Source organism: Aspergillus tanneri (assembly GCF_003426965.1).
Source record: "Aspergillus tanneri strain NIH1004 chromosome Unknown AapTan_6_pilon_pilon_pilon, whole genome shotgun sequence".
Taxonomy (NCBI): domain Eukaryota; kingdom Fungi; phylum Ascomycota; class Eurotiomycetes; order Eurotiales; family Aspergillaceae; genus Aspergillus; species Aspergillus tanneri.
This window is the reverse complement of record NW_022984633.1, coordinates 400,547-417,548: the sequence shown is the minus strand read 5'-3', so window position 1 is coordinate 417,548 and position 17,002 is coordinate 400,547. Positions and strand designations below refer to the sequence as shown.

The window sequence follows — 17,002 nt, the reverse complement described above, 5'->3', positions numbered from 1 at the left end:
CGTTCAATGTAGATATCCAAATAAAAAAGACAAGCTAGCTACCAAATAGGACAACCATTATAGATGTCATGCTTTCCAGTTACTCAGTTACTTCCAGTCCGTCAAGACAAGGCTACTACGAGGACAATAAATAGGCCTACTTAATTACTAAACTCGTGATATGAATTGTCATGTACAGCACACTGAGGTTTGGCAATGTAGCGAGTTCTCGTATAGGGGCTATAGCTAGTGCTAAAAAAAGAAAAGTAGAAAGAAAGGAAGAGAAAAACAGAAAAAAGGAGCGAAAAAACGCATAGGTACGTCGTCAACATCAGCGTTGCAAAGCGGTTGAGTTGACTATTATTCCATCCTCAGAATTTGCCAACTATTTCTAAGCAATATAAACAGTATCATAAACAATTTAAGAAAAGAATAGAATATTTATCTAATGTGTTCATGTATGACTGTCTTAGAGTTCATAACTTGTAAGTTGATTATCCTTCGTAGTAAATACAATCTGATTAAGAACAACAAAGCCTGAAATAGTATACACTTATGATCAAAGAGGTCAAAAAGGGAGGAGACGAAGGAGAAGAAGAAGACGAGGGAGACAAGAAAGAGGAAGAAGAGGAAGAGGAAGAGGAAGGAAAAGACCAACATAGCCAAATAGAGGTGTAGAACTGAATCAGATTCGAAAATCAATGTAAATAAAACCCTTAAGGAAGTTCAATCACCCACCACTTCCAGGTTTCTGCCACAGTAGGATGGCACTTGACAATATGTCTCTTCAGCTTGTCTTTCCTGCTGCACACCAGAGAACAGCCATTGACGCCACATTTATACGACAGAGGAAGATGAAGATCCTTTATATGCCTCCATAGATCTTCATATCTGTTGAACGGTTTATCGTATACACAACCGGCCCAACGGCACATTAATCCTCTAGAGGAAATTAGCCCTGTTGTCTCAAAGGAGAGGGGAAGTATGTAAAACGTACTTCATTTTGCTAGGTTCTTGGCTTGACGGTCGATTGGTGGCATTTGCATGTGCGATACCATCTGGTACATGAGGATCATGGCTATGAATTGGATGGATCTGAGGTTGAGTGCTGATCTGGAGGTGGTGTCCCATTCGCGTACTGGTATAACCATTGGAGATCGCCATGTTCTGGGGGTGTATACAGGTCTGCGAGTCAAAAGCAGTAGTGCGTAACTGTAACTGCGGTTGAATCGTTTGAGACACGGACTCCAGATTAGAGTATTGACTCAGATATGCCCTACCATTTGGTGATGTAATACTTATGGGTAAGGTCCCTGATATCGAAGTTGGGTAATTATCTGAAGTGTGAGTTTCAGAGTTCACGGCAAAAGGGACAGAGTCGTTTCCATCCAGAAAATAGGACTCGGGGAAGTTGGATTCCCCAAATGCCCTAGAAGATATAACATCCCCCCCAAGCCAGGAGCCAGGGGGGTAAGACATGGTTCTAGGTCCTAGATTTTGACAAGGTATAAAGCTCTCCGGTGTGGCAAGAAAGGGGAGTTTCAGTTAGCTTCTTGGAGGGATGAAAACTTGCAGAGGGGGGTGCTCCTCAAAGGTAGGACCTGTATACAATTCTTATACCATGATTTTACTTGCCCTACGGCGCTAGAAAAGAGTTGATTTGGGTCATTGCTGTGACTAAATGGTTGAATGGGGAATTTAAAGGCGTTCGGTGGCTGGTTGCATCCAATTGTATTGCACATCCGTATGGCATCCGATGATGTTGGTCCGACGGAGTTGCTGATGCTGCATGTCGGAATAGTTGGCCTTTGTAAATTCACCCTGTCATTGTTCTAGGAGTCATATTTGATGCGCTGCGCCTACATGCAAGTATGCTTGCATTTTATTAAAACCCGAAACACAATACACTCTTAAACATTTTGATGTAGAGCAATTTACATTTTATGGCCTTTATCACTGCCTTGTCAATAATACTAGAGTATTTTCTTAGAGGTGTTAGGGACTGTTTTGAAATGCCGAATATAAGTTACTATTTTATTTAGTCCTACGAGCTCTTCTGGTCCTGTATATTGTCTGCAAAAGATGCGTCACTGTATAGATACAATTGTTCCCCCTCTCCCCCAAATTATAATACACCGGTGAGGGCTAAAAATATCTTTATTTTCATGCGCAATCAGGACGTAAAAAGTATGTTCTCCAAGATTTTGCCCAATGGGCTATGCCATTTGAATCCGAAACAATTTGTGGCGGATATGGCTTCTAACCTAATGCAAGGAAAACAAATACATACAGAAATAAACATCCTCCCAGACAGCTAAGATTCTACTGATGACGATTCATTACCCTACTCCGTAGTTGTATGTGTGCGAACGTTGACATCTCGCCCCATATTTTTAAGGTCCAAAAAAATAAGAATCATTGGCATAATGATTTCTCTTGTGCCCTTGGAGGCCATCTACATCGAAAGGTAGAAGGACTCAAACCCCACATATAAGAGTGAAAAACAAAGTAGTACTACTCCCACCAAAACCCTAGCTTATTTTAGGAACAAATTAATTACATTTTTGTTTCCATAGGGGGAAATCTACTTAATAGTGGGTGATGCCATGCATCTATCAGGAACAAAAAGCTACAACTGACATTGACGGATGTACTAATAGATTATTAAAAGTAATTACCATAATCTAGACCTTGTGCTTCGGAAAATCAACCGGAGCCCAATCTACTGGCAAAATCCCTGCCGACGGTTCCATTAAAGCTGTCCTAGGATAAAAATACTTCTAGAGTATTTCTACGCCTATGAAGTAATGCATATACTTGAACTTGATTAAAAGATCCACTGTTATTTAATGACAATATTCTTGCTTGATGCCATGCCAAAAGACTATGAAGTATAAAAGTACGAAATAGTACCTAGCAGCAAGTATTAACACTTTCAAATTCGCTTGATCTTGATGAAAGTAGGTCTCAATACAGAGTAATGCTGCTAGTTTCTGTTTCTTCCTACCATCCAAGATATTTGGTGTTGGGGTATTGAAGCAGTACTCTAGTATCACATGGTTTAGGGAAACATTCGATTTTAAAGTTGAGCTAGAGCAGCTGTTTATAACTTCCCCACGCGGCTCACATCAGCACCACTGATGGCAAATATCTTCAGCTAGTCACTAAGTTTCTGACTGGGGTGCTTTGAGGGAGAGGGAAAAAAAGAAATAAAATAAAAAGGATTTGTTATTCCAAGCAACCCGACTGTCAGGATTACCGATGGTTTTTTCTGCGAGTGAGATGTTCCCTCTATCCAATCAGCAACCATGGGTAGCATCGAGCCAGTGCGCACAATTTCGCAAATGTTATAGTTGTGACCACTGATCAGTGTATCTCGGTGTTAGCAGAAGCACTATTTTTATAAATAGCGTTCAACAGTAACGAACGAGTCCAAGGCTGCGCTGTCTTTGGACGTATCGAGCAAAAGCCCACTGGACTCAATCTACTCTGATGTCTTCGACCTTTCGAATGATAAGATACACCGATCGACGTAATGGCGTTACATTCCGGCGTTTGAGAGTCGGAGCTCTCTGCAGCACCAAGGTCGAGAACCACCATTGAAGCACCAAGTGTTTCTGCTTCGGTGGCAGTGAGGGATCGTCTAAACATCACCGGCCTGTTCCAATACATGATATTGAGTCTATGTCCATACTTTCTATAATCTATTGTATATTAATCTTGTATTAACTATAACAGGTAACTAACTAATTGTCTGCATTACCTAAGAGCCACCTGTTAAGTTAGTAACTGTCAAATAATATGGCCTTTGGTGGACCAGATCCGCGGAGCACACAACAACATAATCAAGAAGAGCCCAACCAGCTCAATTCATTCAAATAAGACCTTTTCACCAGTCGTACTCTATTTCCTCTTCGGGACTAGCCGTATATTCGACAGTAACCATACATCTATAAGTTTTCAAGCCACCAATTTATAGTGGTTTCCACTAGTCTATAACTATTTAAATTACATTATATTATATAATCAATATGCTGTCTAGTTAACTAGTTATAATGGTTTGCTGTTTAATACTGTATAAATAACCAGTTATCATATTACCAGACAAACCTATTATTTAACACTATTCAGGGTAACATACTATGTAAAGTAGATTGTGACTATCAACTAGGCATGCACAGCCGCATTCCCCACTCTGATTCTCTGGATAAAGAATATTTATATTATGTATCACAACTTCTATCAGCAAACGAGTTAGCATCAAGTACCACCACTACCACTTAAATAATAATATTATGTATATAGCCTAAAGTATTAGGAAAGGGAGGAAAATTAGGCATTTCTATTGACTTTCAATCATACTGCCAGCTATAAACCATTAAATACACCACACAAGATTCATGGCTATAGACAGAAAGAAAGGAAAGAATGTGCAGTTTTTTAGACCAGAAATCAAAAGCAAAATACAATACAATTAACTAGATATGGACCCTATACAACACCTCTAAAGAGAAGTAATTGGCTAGCCCAGCTTAGCCTTGAGGGATTCAATCTCCGCAGTGAGAGTCTGCATCTGCTCCGCCTGTAACGCGATGGTCTTGGTCTGCTCGGCGATCAGCTCCTTGATGCTGCTAACCTCTCGCTGCATGGCGTCGGCCGCCACAGCGGCAGTGCTGGTGAGGGTGGGTCCTGCGGGAACGGTGGGAGTGGTGGCAGCTGGAGTGTTGGCGGGAGAGGCGCGCTCTGCAACTGGGGTCGCGACCTGGAAATGGTTAGATTTTAATGCATATTAGAGAAGCACTGTATCATGGAGCTGACCTTGGGAGGACTGGGCTGTGTCTTGGGTTCCTCCTTCGAGAGACTGTCCGTTGAACGTGAGAGCTGTTCAACCGGCTTGGGTATCTCATCAAAGCTGGATTCTTCCGCAGGCTCGGATTCCTCATCCTCCTTGTCGGCAAACTTGGACACCATGGCTGCCATTGAAGCACCCTGTTCCTTCATAGAAGGCGCCGGCTTGGCCACAGGTGTGGGTTCCCGGGTTGGCTCGGAAGCCTTCTTCACGGAGGAATCCACCGGCTTTGGCGCGGGCGAGGGTTCAGGAGCGCTCATGGTAGCTGTGGGCTTGTCCTGCACACCGGTAACCTCCTTCAGACCCTCACCTTCATAGAGGCTAGCCATGGAGATCTTCGGGGGAATGGCCTCCTTGCCAGCGATCCAATCGGCGGGCCCCATAGCAGGCGTCAGACCAATTGTCGGGGGGTAAATATCGTCCTGGAACGATTCCGCACGCCGAGGAACAATGAAGGAAATAGGTTCAATGTAAGAGTCGTTGACCGTCTTGAAAGCACGGGTAACCTCGTTCTCGTGGGCGTTGACGCCCCGCTTGGGCATGAATGCAACTCCACGCTGGGGATCGGAAGACTTGTATTCAGCGAGGTACTCAAACTTGTCATTTTCCAACTCAAAGTAGCGGATGTTACCATCACTGGCGAATGTCAGTCGTGCTTGGCATCCGATTGGACTCGCCACCTACCCTCTGCCGGCTAAGTACAGACACTGCGTGCCATCATCCCAGAATGGCATACACACACCAGAAATCGAGTCGAGTGTCTTGAATCCATTGATAGGCTCCCGTGGTGCACGGATATCCCACAATGCTAGCTGGCGATCGCTCATCTTGGAGAAACCGGTGGTTGCGATCCGGTCGCGCTCTCCCAGCCATACCGAACGGCTGTTCTTCGCTCCTGAGTGGCCTTGCGTCTCTTGCGCAGGGCGCTCCTGACGCACATCCCACAGCCGTAGCTTTTTGTCACGAGAGGTAGTAACCAAGAGAGAACCGTTGGCACTCCAGGATTGTGACTGCACGATGTCGCCAAGGTTTAAGGTGAATTTGGGGGCGCCAGCTTCAATATCCCAGACCTTGACTGTGAAATCACCGGAGGCTGTGGCCAAGATGTTTTCGGCTGCGGGGTTAAACAAAACATGTCCTACTTTTCTACCGGGCCGTTAGACAGGATTTCTAATACAAAGGTGCAGTAACAAAACGAAAAAAAGGGGCATGGGAGGGGCTTGCTTGGGATGACCACTCAATTTGCCCACGGGGGCAATATCCTGAATGTCGTCGGGGTCAACATCAGGGCGAAGAGTGAAATTCTCTGGTACTCGCCAGAGCAACACCTTGATTAGTTAGTCACTGAATGAGTAAGGGGGCTTGTTAAGATATCGTACCCTCCCGTCATCAGAACCGGAGGCAATCAGATCATCATTGAAGGGGTTCCTAGAAGTGTTGGTTTTCCTTCTGCCACAATCGAGGGATTCGCAGCCGTCACTAACCAGTCGGTGTCCAGCACAACGGCGGTATGCCCACGAAACAATGGGATCTTTTCCGGCAATTTGCCTCGTTCTTCCAAAGGAATAACGGCAAAAGCACCTCCACCACCTGCTTCCCAGTTGACGGAAAGATAACGGGGGTTAACCTAAGGAGCGAGGTCAGACCAAGCTGAGCTGCTGAACGATCAGGGGCGACTGATTGTGGGTAGAGGGGGACGGACTTTGACGAGGTTGGTATCCCAGGCATTTCTAGAGACTCGGAGGTTATCGTAGCATTGGTCCTGCACAAATTGTAAGACATTGGGGGACAATTGACGGGGTCTGGATGCGGACCTTTCTTGTGGACCGCCCGAAGACGTGTCCTTGTACCTGTTAGATTGCGGGCAACAATTTTGGTAGGGGATAAAAGATAGGCAGCCTCACGGTACTTGGATGAACGGACGAAACGACCAGACATAATGCTGGTTTAACAGAAAATCAACGACGAGAGGAAAAAGGATAAAAAAGTATGAATGCAAAGGAAGACGAGAAGCACCTGCGGGAGACCAAGAATGGAGAAAGCTGTCCTGTCCAGCACCCTTAGTCCCTAGTGGAAACACCCGCACACGAACTAGGGACCAATACAAAGTGTGGATATCTGGCAATGCAGATAATAAGAGAGGACCCGCCCAGGAGAAGACTGTGCAGGATGAAACGACAAAGCAATCTGTCAGAGATTTAAGACTTCGATTAACAATCAATCAAACAAAAAGAAACTGCCAGCGGCATCCCGTGACTTGGCTGTCACGAAATCCATACGGAGAATATTGTCATCTACGCCTAGTCCCCATTCGGACTAGCGCATTTCCACCAGTAGTGCTGAGTAAGCCTCGTTTGTTTACCGCCCACCGTCACTCCAGAAACGGGCGAATTGATCGCATGTCCAGATTGTTGTTCCAGACGGACCTGCACAACATCCTGTTGGCTCTAACGAATGAGCTGAGCTCGACTCACAGGTTTATCTATCTACTGACGGAACATGTGGCTTGGATCCTGACTTGTTGCTGTCGACTTTTAAACCCATTGTCACCTGTTTCTTATTTTTTCGACTATTTCACTCTTACCTACACTGTTTTCCACCCCTACCAGTGACTTCATGAGCTGCAGTCCTCATCTTCGTCTTCCTTGCTTTCTCTGTTGTAAATAGCTAGCCGACCTTCTGTCCATATTCGTCATGGAGAACGACTTTTCGGTAACCCTCTTAGAATGATACATGTCGCCGATACCCAGTACTGACGGACAGCAACAGACACACACAAAAGCCGTCAATCTGACGCGCATTCCTGCTGCAGGCCTTAAGGAAATGACTTCAGCCCTCACAAATTCCCGCTCAGGCATCGTTCCTCCGGGTACTATTGCCAACAAGACATCCAGCGTTCCGCGTATGTTAAAAGAGGAGTTCAATTGAGATGAGTCATTGCGAGCTAATGAATCCAGAACCAACTCGAGCAAGAAGTACAACGCAAGGCGCGGAATCGAGCAGGCCCGGAGCTGCAACATCAACAATATCACGCTCTGGCACCGTCACCGGAAAACCTCATGTTCGGGCGAATTCTTCTGCACCGACTACCCTAAGTAGATCGGCTTCCACCACTTTCCGGTCGAACAAAGGCACGTTCTCATCTACGGTCGGACCCGGCGCGCGACCAACCTCAAATTTATCCCGCCCTCACTCCTCACTCGCCAATTCTCGAAAGCACAATGGTTACTCGATCCCTCGACCTGCAACGTCATTGGATACCCACACCGAAGAAGAATCGAGAAACCAACGCAAAAGAAAGGGTAGGCTTGATCCCCACATCCCTATTCCCCCTCACACAGCCCCTCAGCCGGACTACTCGGCCAGCAGCACACATGGGAATGTATTATGGAGTAGGCCCGGTACCTGTTCTTCCCTCTCCCCATTAAGAAAGGAACCTCTTGAACCTGGTTACCGTGATATATCACTATGCTCTGTGATGGACCGACTGGCCCTACAACATTCCCCTGGTGGCACAGTAAATAATATACACTTTCCCACACACGATTCTGGTAAATCGTTCCCCCAAGAGCTTGCACGTTCATATACTCCTGTCAAGACATTGTCAGGCCCACCACCATCCCCTTCAAAAACACCCTCCAAAAGAAAACCTCCCGCACTTCCACAATATCTTACCAAGGATTCTACGATCACAACGTTTAACCAGTGTACAGGTGCGGATTGGGACCACGAATCTCGGGAGAAATCAATGGAGGAGTTCTTTCACGATTTTATGTCCCGTATGAGCCAGGCAGGGCAGCAAAGCTTCGGCCTCAAAGAAACTGTTGAAGTATACAAGTCAAGAGGTGAGGGATTTTCTTTATCATTTAGAGGATGATAGTACTCACCGTGGTTGGTTTATAGTGAACGAGTTGGAAGAGTCGCGAAAAGAACTTACGGAAGCGAAAATCTCATTGCGCGTTGAGCTCGAGTCGCTCAGAAGCCAACTAGGAACAGCCGAGGGTGCCCTAAGGGATGCTCAGAGAGAGCATGAGATCGTGATTGATCAGCTGAACAGTAGGCTACGGGTTGAGATAGAAACAGTGAGACAAGAAAGCAAGAGAGACATGGAGGCATTGACGGCACGGCATCAAGATGAAATTCGTGAGTTACAGCGTCGATTCGATCGTGAGATTGATGAAGAGAAATCAATGCGTCTCCGTGAGGTCAACCAGCTTAGTTCGGAAACTGCACTCAATGCGCAACGTTCACAGATTGAGCTGGAGAAGAAGGAACGAGAGGTTGCCACACTCCAAGACGACATTCAGGCGTTGCGACAAGACATCAAACGGGAACGGAAGACGAACCAGGACCTTCGCAATAACTTGGATACGGCGAGCACTAACGGTGTGACAATGGAGTCCTCTATCCGAGCCTTCAAGGCCAGAATAGAATTTCTTGAGTCTGGTCGAGAGGAACAGTCCCAGTCTTTTGAACGTTTAAACCAGCAGATGATGGACGCATTGGAGGAGACAAATGCAACAAAAGAAAAACTGAGGAAAGAAGAGACTCTTCGTAGGAAGCTCCACAACCAGGTTCAGGAACTTAAAGGTAACATTCGTGTCTTCTGTCGAGTCCGTCCGCCGTCAAGTACCGAGGCTATGGATGCCGCTCAAATCCAGTACCCCGATCAGTCTGAGGACTGCAAAGAGATCAGTGTCTTGGGACCGGAAGAGAAAAGTAGTCTTGGAAATGTGTCTCGAAAGGCAAGCAATTTCTCTTTTGATCGAGTTTTCGGACCAAACGCTCAGAATGCCGAGGTCTTTGATGAAATTAGTCAGCTTGTGCAGAGTGCGCTGGATGGATACAACGTTTGCATCTTCTGCTATGGCCAGACTGGTAGTGGTAAGACCCATACTATGTCCTCTCTTGACGGTATGATTCCTCGGGCCGTCCATCAAATCTATGAGACCGCGACGGGCCTGGAAGAGAAGGGCTGGAGATACACTATGGAGGGCAACTTCGTGGAAGTGTACAACGAGAACCTGAATGATTTACTAGGCAAGGCAGAAGAGATTGACAAGAAAAAGCATGAGATCCGACACGACATGCAGAGAGGAAAGACTATGATCACTGACATCACAACGGTCCGACTCGATTCTCCAGAGATGGTCGAATCCATCTTGAAACGGGCAGCCTCTAATCGCTCCGTCGCGGCCACCAAGGCTAACGAGCGCTCATCCCGATCTCATTCTGTTTTCATTCTGAAGCTTATTGGTGAGAATAATATTACTGGTGAACGTAGTGAGGGTACTCTCAACTTGGTGGACTTGGCTGGTAGCGAACGGCTCAGCCACAGCGGCGCGACAGGTGATAGGTTGAAGGAGACACAGAACATCAATCGCAGTCTAAGCTGTTTGGGAGATGTGATTGCCGCTCTTGGACAGGGGAAGGATGGTGGACATATCCCATATCGCAATAGCAAGGTTTGTGCTGTCTTGTCTTTATTCCTGAAGTGCGCTAACTCCGACTCTACAGCTTACATATCTCCTCCAATTCTCCCTTGGGGGCAACTCGAAGACCCTGATGTTTGTGATGGTCAGCCCACTGCAGGCTCATCTGTCCGAGTCCTTGACCAGTCTCAAATTCGCAACGAAGGTGCACAATACCCATATTGGGACGGCCAAGCGGCAGGCGCGGGTGCGTGATTGATAAATGATACCTTTTCTGGATGAACTGTGGGCAGGCCTTTACGATTCAGGCCTTGGATTAGCCGGTGTTTGGAGTTTTTGCTATGTGAAGATATTACGTTGTGCATTTGTGCCTAGGTCTAATGTAACCCCTTTGAATAATAATCCGCTGTCTCATAGATATGTATGTACTTATATCAATTAACCTACATAATCGGGATGTCCAGGAATGTCCGTATATCATTCAGCGTCCGTTCCCTCTGTTCAATCCATGGAAAATGCCCACAATTCTCATAAACACGCAGCTCGGACCCTGGAATACCTCGATGCGTCCTCTCCGCATTAGCAACGCGACATATCCAATCCTCCCTGCCGAAGATGATCAATGTTTTTGCCTGCACCTGTTCCAGCCTATTTACCATCTCCCCCGACTCCTCCAAATCCCTAATACCCTTATTAACCGCGCAAAAACACCAAACAGACATCCTCCGCTCCCCAATGGCATCCACCAAGTCGGGAACACCTTTCCTCGGATCCCAAAAATATAGAGGCCACCTCTCCATCACGGACTGCGTAAACACCTCATCAGATGAGGAATTTATCCCTTTCCAACCCCTGGAGGGAACATCTCTATACCGCGGATCCATGCGCAAAACAGTCCAATCCACGCCATCTCCATCGTCAAATCCGATTAATCGATGATTCAGGAGGATCAATTTTTCCACTCTGTGGGGATACAACTCCGCGTATACTAGGGCGATCCCCCCGCCGTTTGAATGACCCAGCAGCGCTGGGATCCGCTCAATACCCAGATGACGACGCAGGTTCTCGATGTCTGACGCGAGATGCATGGATGACATATGCGTGTCTGTTTCTGGTCGTGAACTCCCGTCTGTGCCGCGCGGATGAAAGAAAAGAAGAGCATGGGCGTGGGGATGGGTTGTGCTGGGGGAGAGGAGAGCATGAAGTCCGGCTTGGAGGTAGTTGGAGCCGATGCCCCATGCTGGACATTGGATTATGAGCAGGTTATTGGGATCCAAGGCATGGTTGTGGTGGGAGGTGGGCGCTTGGATGATGTATTCGAAAGTGAGGTTTTCGGTATCCGAGTGAAAGGTGTGGTGGCCTGGGGTGAGGGGGTACATATTTGATGAATCTTATTGTGCTGATATTTGGTGTTGAGAGTTGGTGTCGAGAGTGTGGGGTGAGGAAGAGGAATGATGTCATCGTTGAAGTATAACCAAGTGTGGCATTTTCTGGAATTATTTCGGTGCGTGCACTTGAACCAGGGACTCTCTTGTCCTGATGTGGAAAGTTGCCGAAGAGCTAAATATCGGAATATGGTCGCATTCTTACTGATCTATGTTCGCTAAAGCGTGCAAGGCATCTTAGTAGGAGGTAAGGAGTTGATATGCATTTGGATTGGTTTGTTTATATGTTGATGGTTGGATATGGTGTTCCTTAATACTATGCAGGTACTATGGGATTACACATTGCATAGTATATACAGCAGATTCACACTCCTGATTAAGTGCCGTCCTAGTTTTAATGTCTTTTGGTGGGGATAGTTTCAGGCCAGAACTCAGTACGAATACTACCCATCTTTATACAGTACCCATGTTAAAAATCACCGGGAGATCGAGCTTACCCTCGAACTGGCCTCTGCCCTAAGAGGCTGTCAATGAAGGCTGTCTATGAGAAGGACGATTGTTTGCGAGATGTTATACTGATAATCCCAAATGGAGTCTATATTATTAAAACCATGTTGAGACTTCTGGCTTTCCATGGCATATAACAATACTAAAGCAGGGCTCACTTAGAACCCATCGGATTTTAGTGGTCGAATGATATTATCTGTCTTAATAAATTATGCACACTTAAACACTGTTTTAATGTACGCGAAATGGCCTACCATGTTGTCCTTTTATTGGCGCTTAGTTGCTGTTCGACTCTTTCAGAGTCATGCAGAATGTCGTAGACTTGGCTCCTTCTCCCAAAGAGCTCAATGTTCTGGGCCACATGGCTCCAGCGGTAAAACTGATCCTGCGGAAGATATTGTTCATGTTCTGCTAAACATGGGCGACAATATTGCGAAATTCAATGGGGCAAACTTTGAAGAATTCTTGCTCGCGGTGGGAAACAACGGCAACGTGTCTCCCGATGGTGACGATCCCAAAACGCTGCGGGAAAATTCATCCTTATCGATATCTTGCCTGTTGTCTCTTCCCTTCTAACCAGGTTGAATCCTGATGTTGTCTAGCAAATAATTTGCACTGTGTTATTTGAAATTGGCATTGTACTGGGTTGGCGTGTCCTGGGCGAATAACCCAGTGATTTGAGTCAATGTCCGAGTATCCCCGCGCCTTCTGGCATTGGAATATATGCGTATATGAGTCCCTGCTGGGGAACTACTCATCGAAGTCTAGTCAGAGCCACACTATTACGACATGACTATTCCATGTCCAGACGCTGACAGACCACCTTATTCGCCTTTGCCTTCAAAGCCATCACCACATATCATTGTCCTCATTCACATACGCTACAAGTAATTATGGTGTGATTTCTGGAAAATGCATTGCGGCAATGCTCCTGACCACGGGCCAATGCAACGCTTCCTAAGCTTCCTGGTGGTCTTAGATCCTAAGGTACTAACTAGATAACTAAACTGTTTAACTGGGTTGTTGCAGAGCCATGGCTGGCATTACCACCGGATCCTGGCTATGCCCGCCATCAAGCCTGTGAGCAATCAGGAACGGTGCAGGGGATGCGTTCAATCAGATGCACCGGTTTGACACAAGGCGGGGCGATGACCACGAGTGTCATTATGTTGGGCAACTACGGCGTCTAGGGCGCAGGACCTGACCAGGGTAGTTGACCGACCTTTGGAAGGCGAAATCTGACCTTTTTGAAATTGGATACGGTCAACATGTCGTAGGGACAACTTAATAGGTTAGAAATTTCTTGCTGATGCTTGTATCTATACGTCTCCGCTGCATGTAGAGTGGTGTCAGAATAAATCTAGTCCATATTGGGACATCATCCGAAGTAATAAAGTGACGTGGCTATATAAGCCGTGGCTCCAGAAGAAGAGGGGTAATCACAACAACACATCACAAAGAATACAGAGGATATCCGTGCCTTCCAGTGCCCCCACCGCCGCACTGCCGAAAGGCGGTGGGGGCACTGGAAGGCACGGATATTTAAGTTCTCATAGAAGTCCATATTAATCTGACAAGTGGCAGTGCCCTGATGGCTGCCGTTGACTAGTCGTTGTTCACAGATTGCCGCCGCTACCAAAGTACCATGCAGCTCTGGCATTAAAAGTTCATCTCGCTGTTCAACTGATTGGGTACTAAATGTCCCCATACGAGATTGTACAGCCGCGGAGCAGTGATTATGCTGCACATAACCACATCTGTCTGCGTGGGGGCCACAACAGATCCAAACATCTGATGAATCAAGAACCGCTGAACAGATGATTGTGTCCTATCTTTCCTGACAAAAATAGAACTTGAGTGGAAGATGGTGTCCATCGGTCAGTCGAAGGCCACCTAAGTATGTATATAAAACACGAAAGAAACAACATATCCAATCGCTAACTGCTCAACTTCCCGATGCTTGACGTGCAATGTAACCCTCCGGCGCAGCATCTTGCAGGAACTTAGAGACACCATATAATAGCCTTGTCAAAGTGAGGTCCAAAGAGAGCGCTAGGAGGAGATGAAGAGTATGATTCGACGAGATATAATAGACCGTGCCTCCATCTTATCAGAGTCCTTTTTCCCTTCCATTTTGCAATATAACAGGAATTAGATATTGTAGTCAATTTACTCGAGATTAGCAACCACAGACCTACAAGGATGAGAGTACCTACGTCCAATTTCACCTTCTCTACGGGGTCTCCTGCGCAGTGCTTCACTCTGTCATCCTCTCAGGATGGCAGCGTTGAGATTTCTTCAAACTCCCAACAAAATACAGCCACATCGAGAACACCGAGGATATCGCCTTCACCAACAAACCTGTTCCAGAATCTGAATCTCAGCGACACTTCCGCATATGCGAACCTGCGTAATGCTTCACCCAGTCCCAGAATTAGAAGTGTCTCAGTTTCCCGTTCAAGCATCTTACAGAGGAATCTCCGGTCTGTCCCTACCTCTAATAGGGCTAGTATTATTAATGGAGGTCTTTTCAGCGACTACAGAGAGCGAGTGGCTGAATCGACATCCTCCGGTGGTAGAACAGAGCGCCCTCGCACACAAGAGTCTGTTCCAGAGGAAGAGGAGGATAATGAAGACGATGGCATTACGCCAAGTCAAATCTGCATCAATTTTGAGCATAATACACACAATGTCCGCCATGAGCCACTCCCCTCTGCCCCAATCTACAATTCTTGCTTGCAAGATGGGTTAAAGGATGTGAAGAACAGGCTCGGTCATCTTGCACACACGATGCATCTTTCGGAGCTGTTAGAGACCCGAACAGCACTTTACATACGCTTTATCTGGAAACCAAAAAAGCAAGTGAATTCAAATACCCCGAAACACGCACCGTGGGGTTTATCGGTGACTCTGGAGTTGGTAGGCAGCCGTTCCTCGACTGTTTTATCCAAATGTTAATTGTTGGATAGGGAAAAGCTCCGTCATCAATACTCTCCTTGATCAAACAAATATAGCACGTTCGGTACTAATAGTTATTTCTTATTTACTTACAGATATGTCCTAACATTTATTAATAGAGCAGAGATGGGTCAGCTTGCACCTGTGTAGTAGCAGAGTTTCGGAACTCGGATGACGATCACAGTCCGTATACCATTGAAGCCTTCTTCATGAACACAAAAGAAATGAAAGAACTTCTTGAAGAGCTCCTGCAAAGTGTTCGACGATTTAACACAGACTCTCTCTATCAGCAGCTTGGGTCGACCGAAGAACGGCAGAGGTGCAGAGAAACAGCCGATAGAGCTTAGGAAAAGCTTGAATCGCTTTTCAAGAATGAGCTGGAAATGAGCCTCGAGTACCTCTCTCGTGATGAGGAAGGAGCAGAGACTGCTATTCTGGAACAGCTGCAGCGCTGGGCTTTGATAGGACTCGCCCATCGAGCAGGGGGACCAAACAGCTTGCAGTATTCAATTATCAGTGGTGACATGGACGAGTGTAAACAGCAGCTTGACACTCTGACAGCCGATTTATCCAGCACTAGGCCTGCACTGTGGCCCTTTATTAAGCTGGTCAAGCTTAGTGATCATATTCCCCAAGATGGGTTCTTTTCTAACAATCTAGCAGGGTGTATATTGATTCGCCTATCTTGCGTACAGGCTTGGTACTTGCCGATTTGCCAGGTGCAGTGGATACATTGATTATTCTACCCAGGCCAAGAATATCTAACATCTTCTAGGTTTACGAGATCTAAACTACGCAAGAGATCGAGCCACTGAAAAATATCTTAACCATAACTGCGACGAAGTGTTCATTGTGATCAATATCATTCGCTGCATTTCAGACCAGTCCATTCAGGATATCATCAGCAGGTGCAGGGAGGACCAGCCACGGCGCATTGTTTGTACTAGATCAGAGGTATATTTACCACAACTTTACGTGTTGAAATGACTTCTTACTCGTCACAGGATATCTGTCCAGAAGAAACGGCTCGCGGTGACTCCACAATTGCTATGCGTGTTCGTCGAATGAACCAGACAATAAAACAAGTGATGAATCAACACGGAGAAACAAAATCACGGAGACAGAAAGCCACTTCTACTGAGCGCGCGGGGATTTGTACAGAGAAATGAAATGGTTTAATATTTGCTTTAATTCAGCTCCATTGTAACCCTGAGGTGAGCAGTTGAAACTGGGTGAGGACAATAGTCAGATCAGCTACTTAAGTATACTCTACTAATTATTTAAATATGAGAGATACTGGTGAGTCTTAAGATAGAGTTATAATGCATTATTAAATTTCATTTCCTGCCAATCTGTATTTCTTTGAAGAGTGCCCTAAAATACCCCGGCAGTATAGAAACATGTTGCAAAAGGGACAAATTTTTAGTATATATTTACTTATTTTCATCAGTATTCAGAGTATACGAGACGTGCTGTGCAGCATTGTATATTATGTTAATTTTCCTCTTACATGATACTACAAACAAGATATTCTAGTATGTCCACTGGAACTCTATTATATAAATCAGTTTTAGATTCTTCTAACTCTTTAAATCCCTGTAAAGCTAGTATATCCTATAACCTGTAAGCTTAACCTTGCCAGAATGTACAATAAAGTATTGGCGGTTTCGTACATAGTCATGACTAGCAATTGTCGAGAGCACCCTAGGAAAGTCTACAGACTAGTAGAATGAATGTATGCATGCTATTCTACTTCTTGAATAGCCTACTGGTACTGAACGGACTATCGAATTATTAGTTATTATTTCCTTCACTTGATTTATTCCAGCTCTTTCTCCAGTAATGAGAGATGCCTCTATTTCACATAGAGGATCAAAAGGTTTTGACAAGGT

General features: G+C 45.8%; 5 protein-coding genes across 5 annotated transcripts; 2 read left to right on the top strand and 3 right to left on the bottom strand.

Annotated features, from left to right (window-relative positions):
• Positions 1 to 695: 695 nt before the first annotated feature.
• On the bottom strand, positions 696 to 1,458 carry ATNIH1004_008196 (uncharacterized protein; the record flags this gene model as incomplete). Its single annotated transcript, XM_033572809.1, has 2 exons — positions 696 to 921; positions 977 to 1,458. The coding sequence occupies 2 exons, from the start codon at positions 1,456 to 1,458 to the stop codon at positions 696 to 698; spliced, it is 708 nt and encodes a 235-aa protein (XP_033423361.1).
• A 3,043-nt stretch (positions 1,459 to 4,501) lies between these two features.
• On the bottom strand, positions 4,502 to 6,766 carry CRN1 (coronin; the record flags this gene model as incomplete). Its single annotated transcript, XM_033572808.1, has 9 exons — positions 4,502 to 4,741; positions 4,798 to 5,464; positions 5,513 to 5,966; positions 6,063 to 6,156; positions 6,208 to 6,256; positions 6,313 to 6,455; positions 6,531 to 6,590; positions 6,643 to 6,671; positions 6,733 to 6,766. 9 exons carry the CDS (start codon positions 6,764 to 6,766, stop codon positions 4,502 to 4,504), a joined length of 1,770 nt encoding a protein of 589 aa, XP_033423360.1.
• A 756-nt stretch (positions 6,767 to 7,522) lies between these two features.
• Positions 7,523 to 10,519, top strand: KAR3 (putative kinesin family protein (KlpA); the record flags this gene model as incomplete). Its single annotated transcript, XM_033572807.1, has 6 exons — positions 7,523 to 7,540; positions 7,598 to 7,730; positions 7,786 to 8,130; positions 8,542 to 8,673; positions 8,732 to 10,293; positions 10,346 to 10,519. 6 exons carry the CDS (start codon positions 7,523 to 7,525, stop codon positions 10,517 to 10,519), a joined length of 2,364 nt encoding a protein of 787 aa, XP_033423359.1.
• Positions 10,520 to 10,703: 184 nt separating this feature from the next.
• Positions 10,704 to 11,639, bottom strand: ATNIH1004_008193 (alpha/beta fold hydrolase; the record flags this gene model as incomplete). Its single annotated transcript, XM_033572806.1, has 1 exon — positions 10,704 to 11,639. The coding sequence occupies one exon, from the start codon at positions 11,637 to 11,639 to the stop codon at positions 10,704 to 10,706; it is 936 nt and encodes a 311-aa protein (XP_033423358.1).
• A 2,715-nt stretch (positions 11,640 to 14,354) lies between these two features.
• Positions 14,355 to 15,900, top strand: ATNIH1004_008192 (uncharacterized protein; the record flags this gene model as incomplete). The annotated part of the gene is made up of 4 exons (XM_033572805.1): positions 14,355 to 15,071; positions 15,230 to 15,367; positions 15,458 to 15,829; positions 15,886 to 15,900. The coding sequence occupies 4 exons, from the start codon at positions 14,355 to 14,357 to the stop codon at positions 15,898 to 15,900; spliced, it is 1,242 nt and encodes a 413-aa protein (XP_033423357.1).
• Positions 15,901 to 17,002: the final 1,102 nt, after the last annotated feature.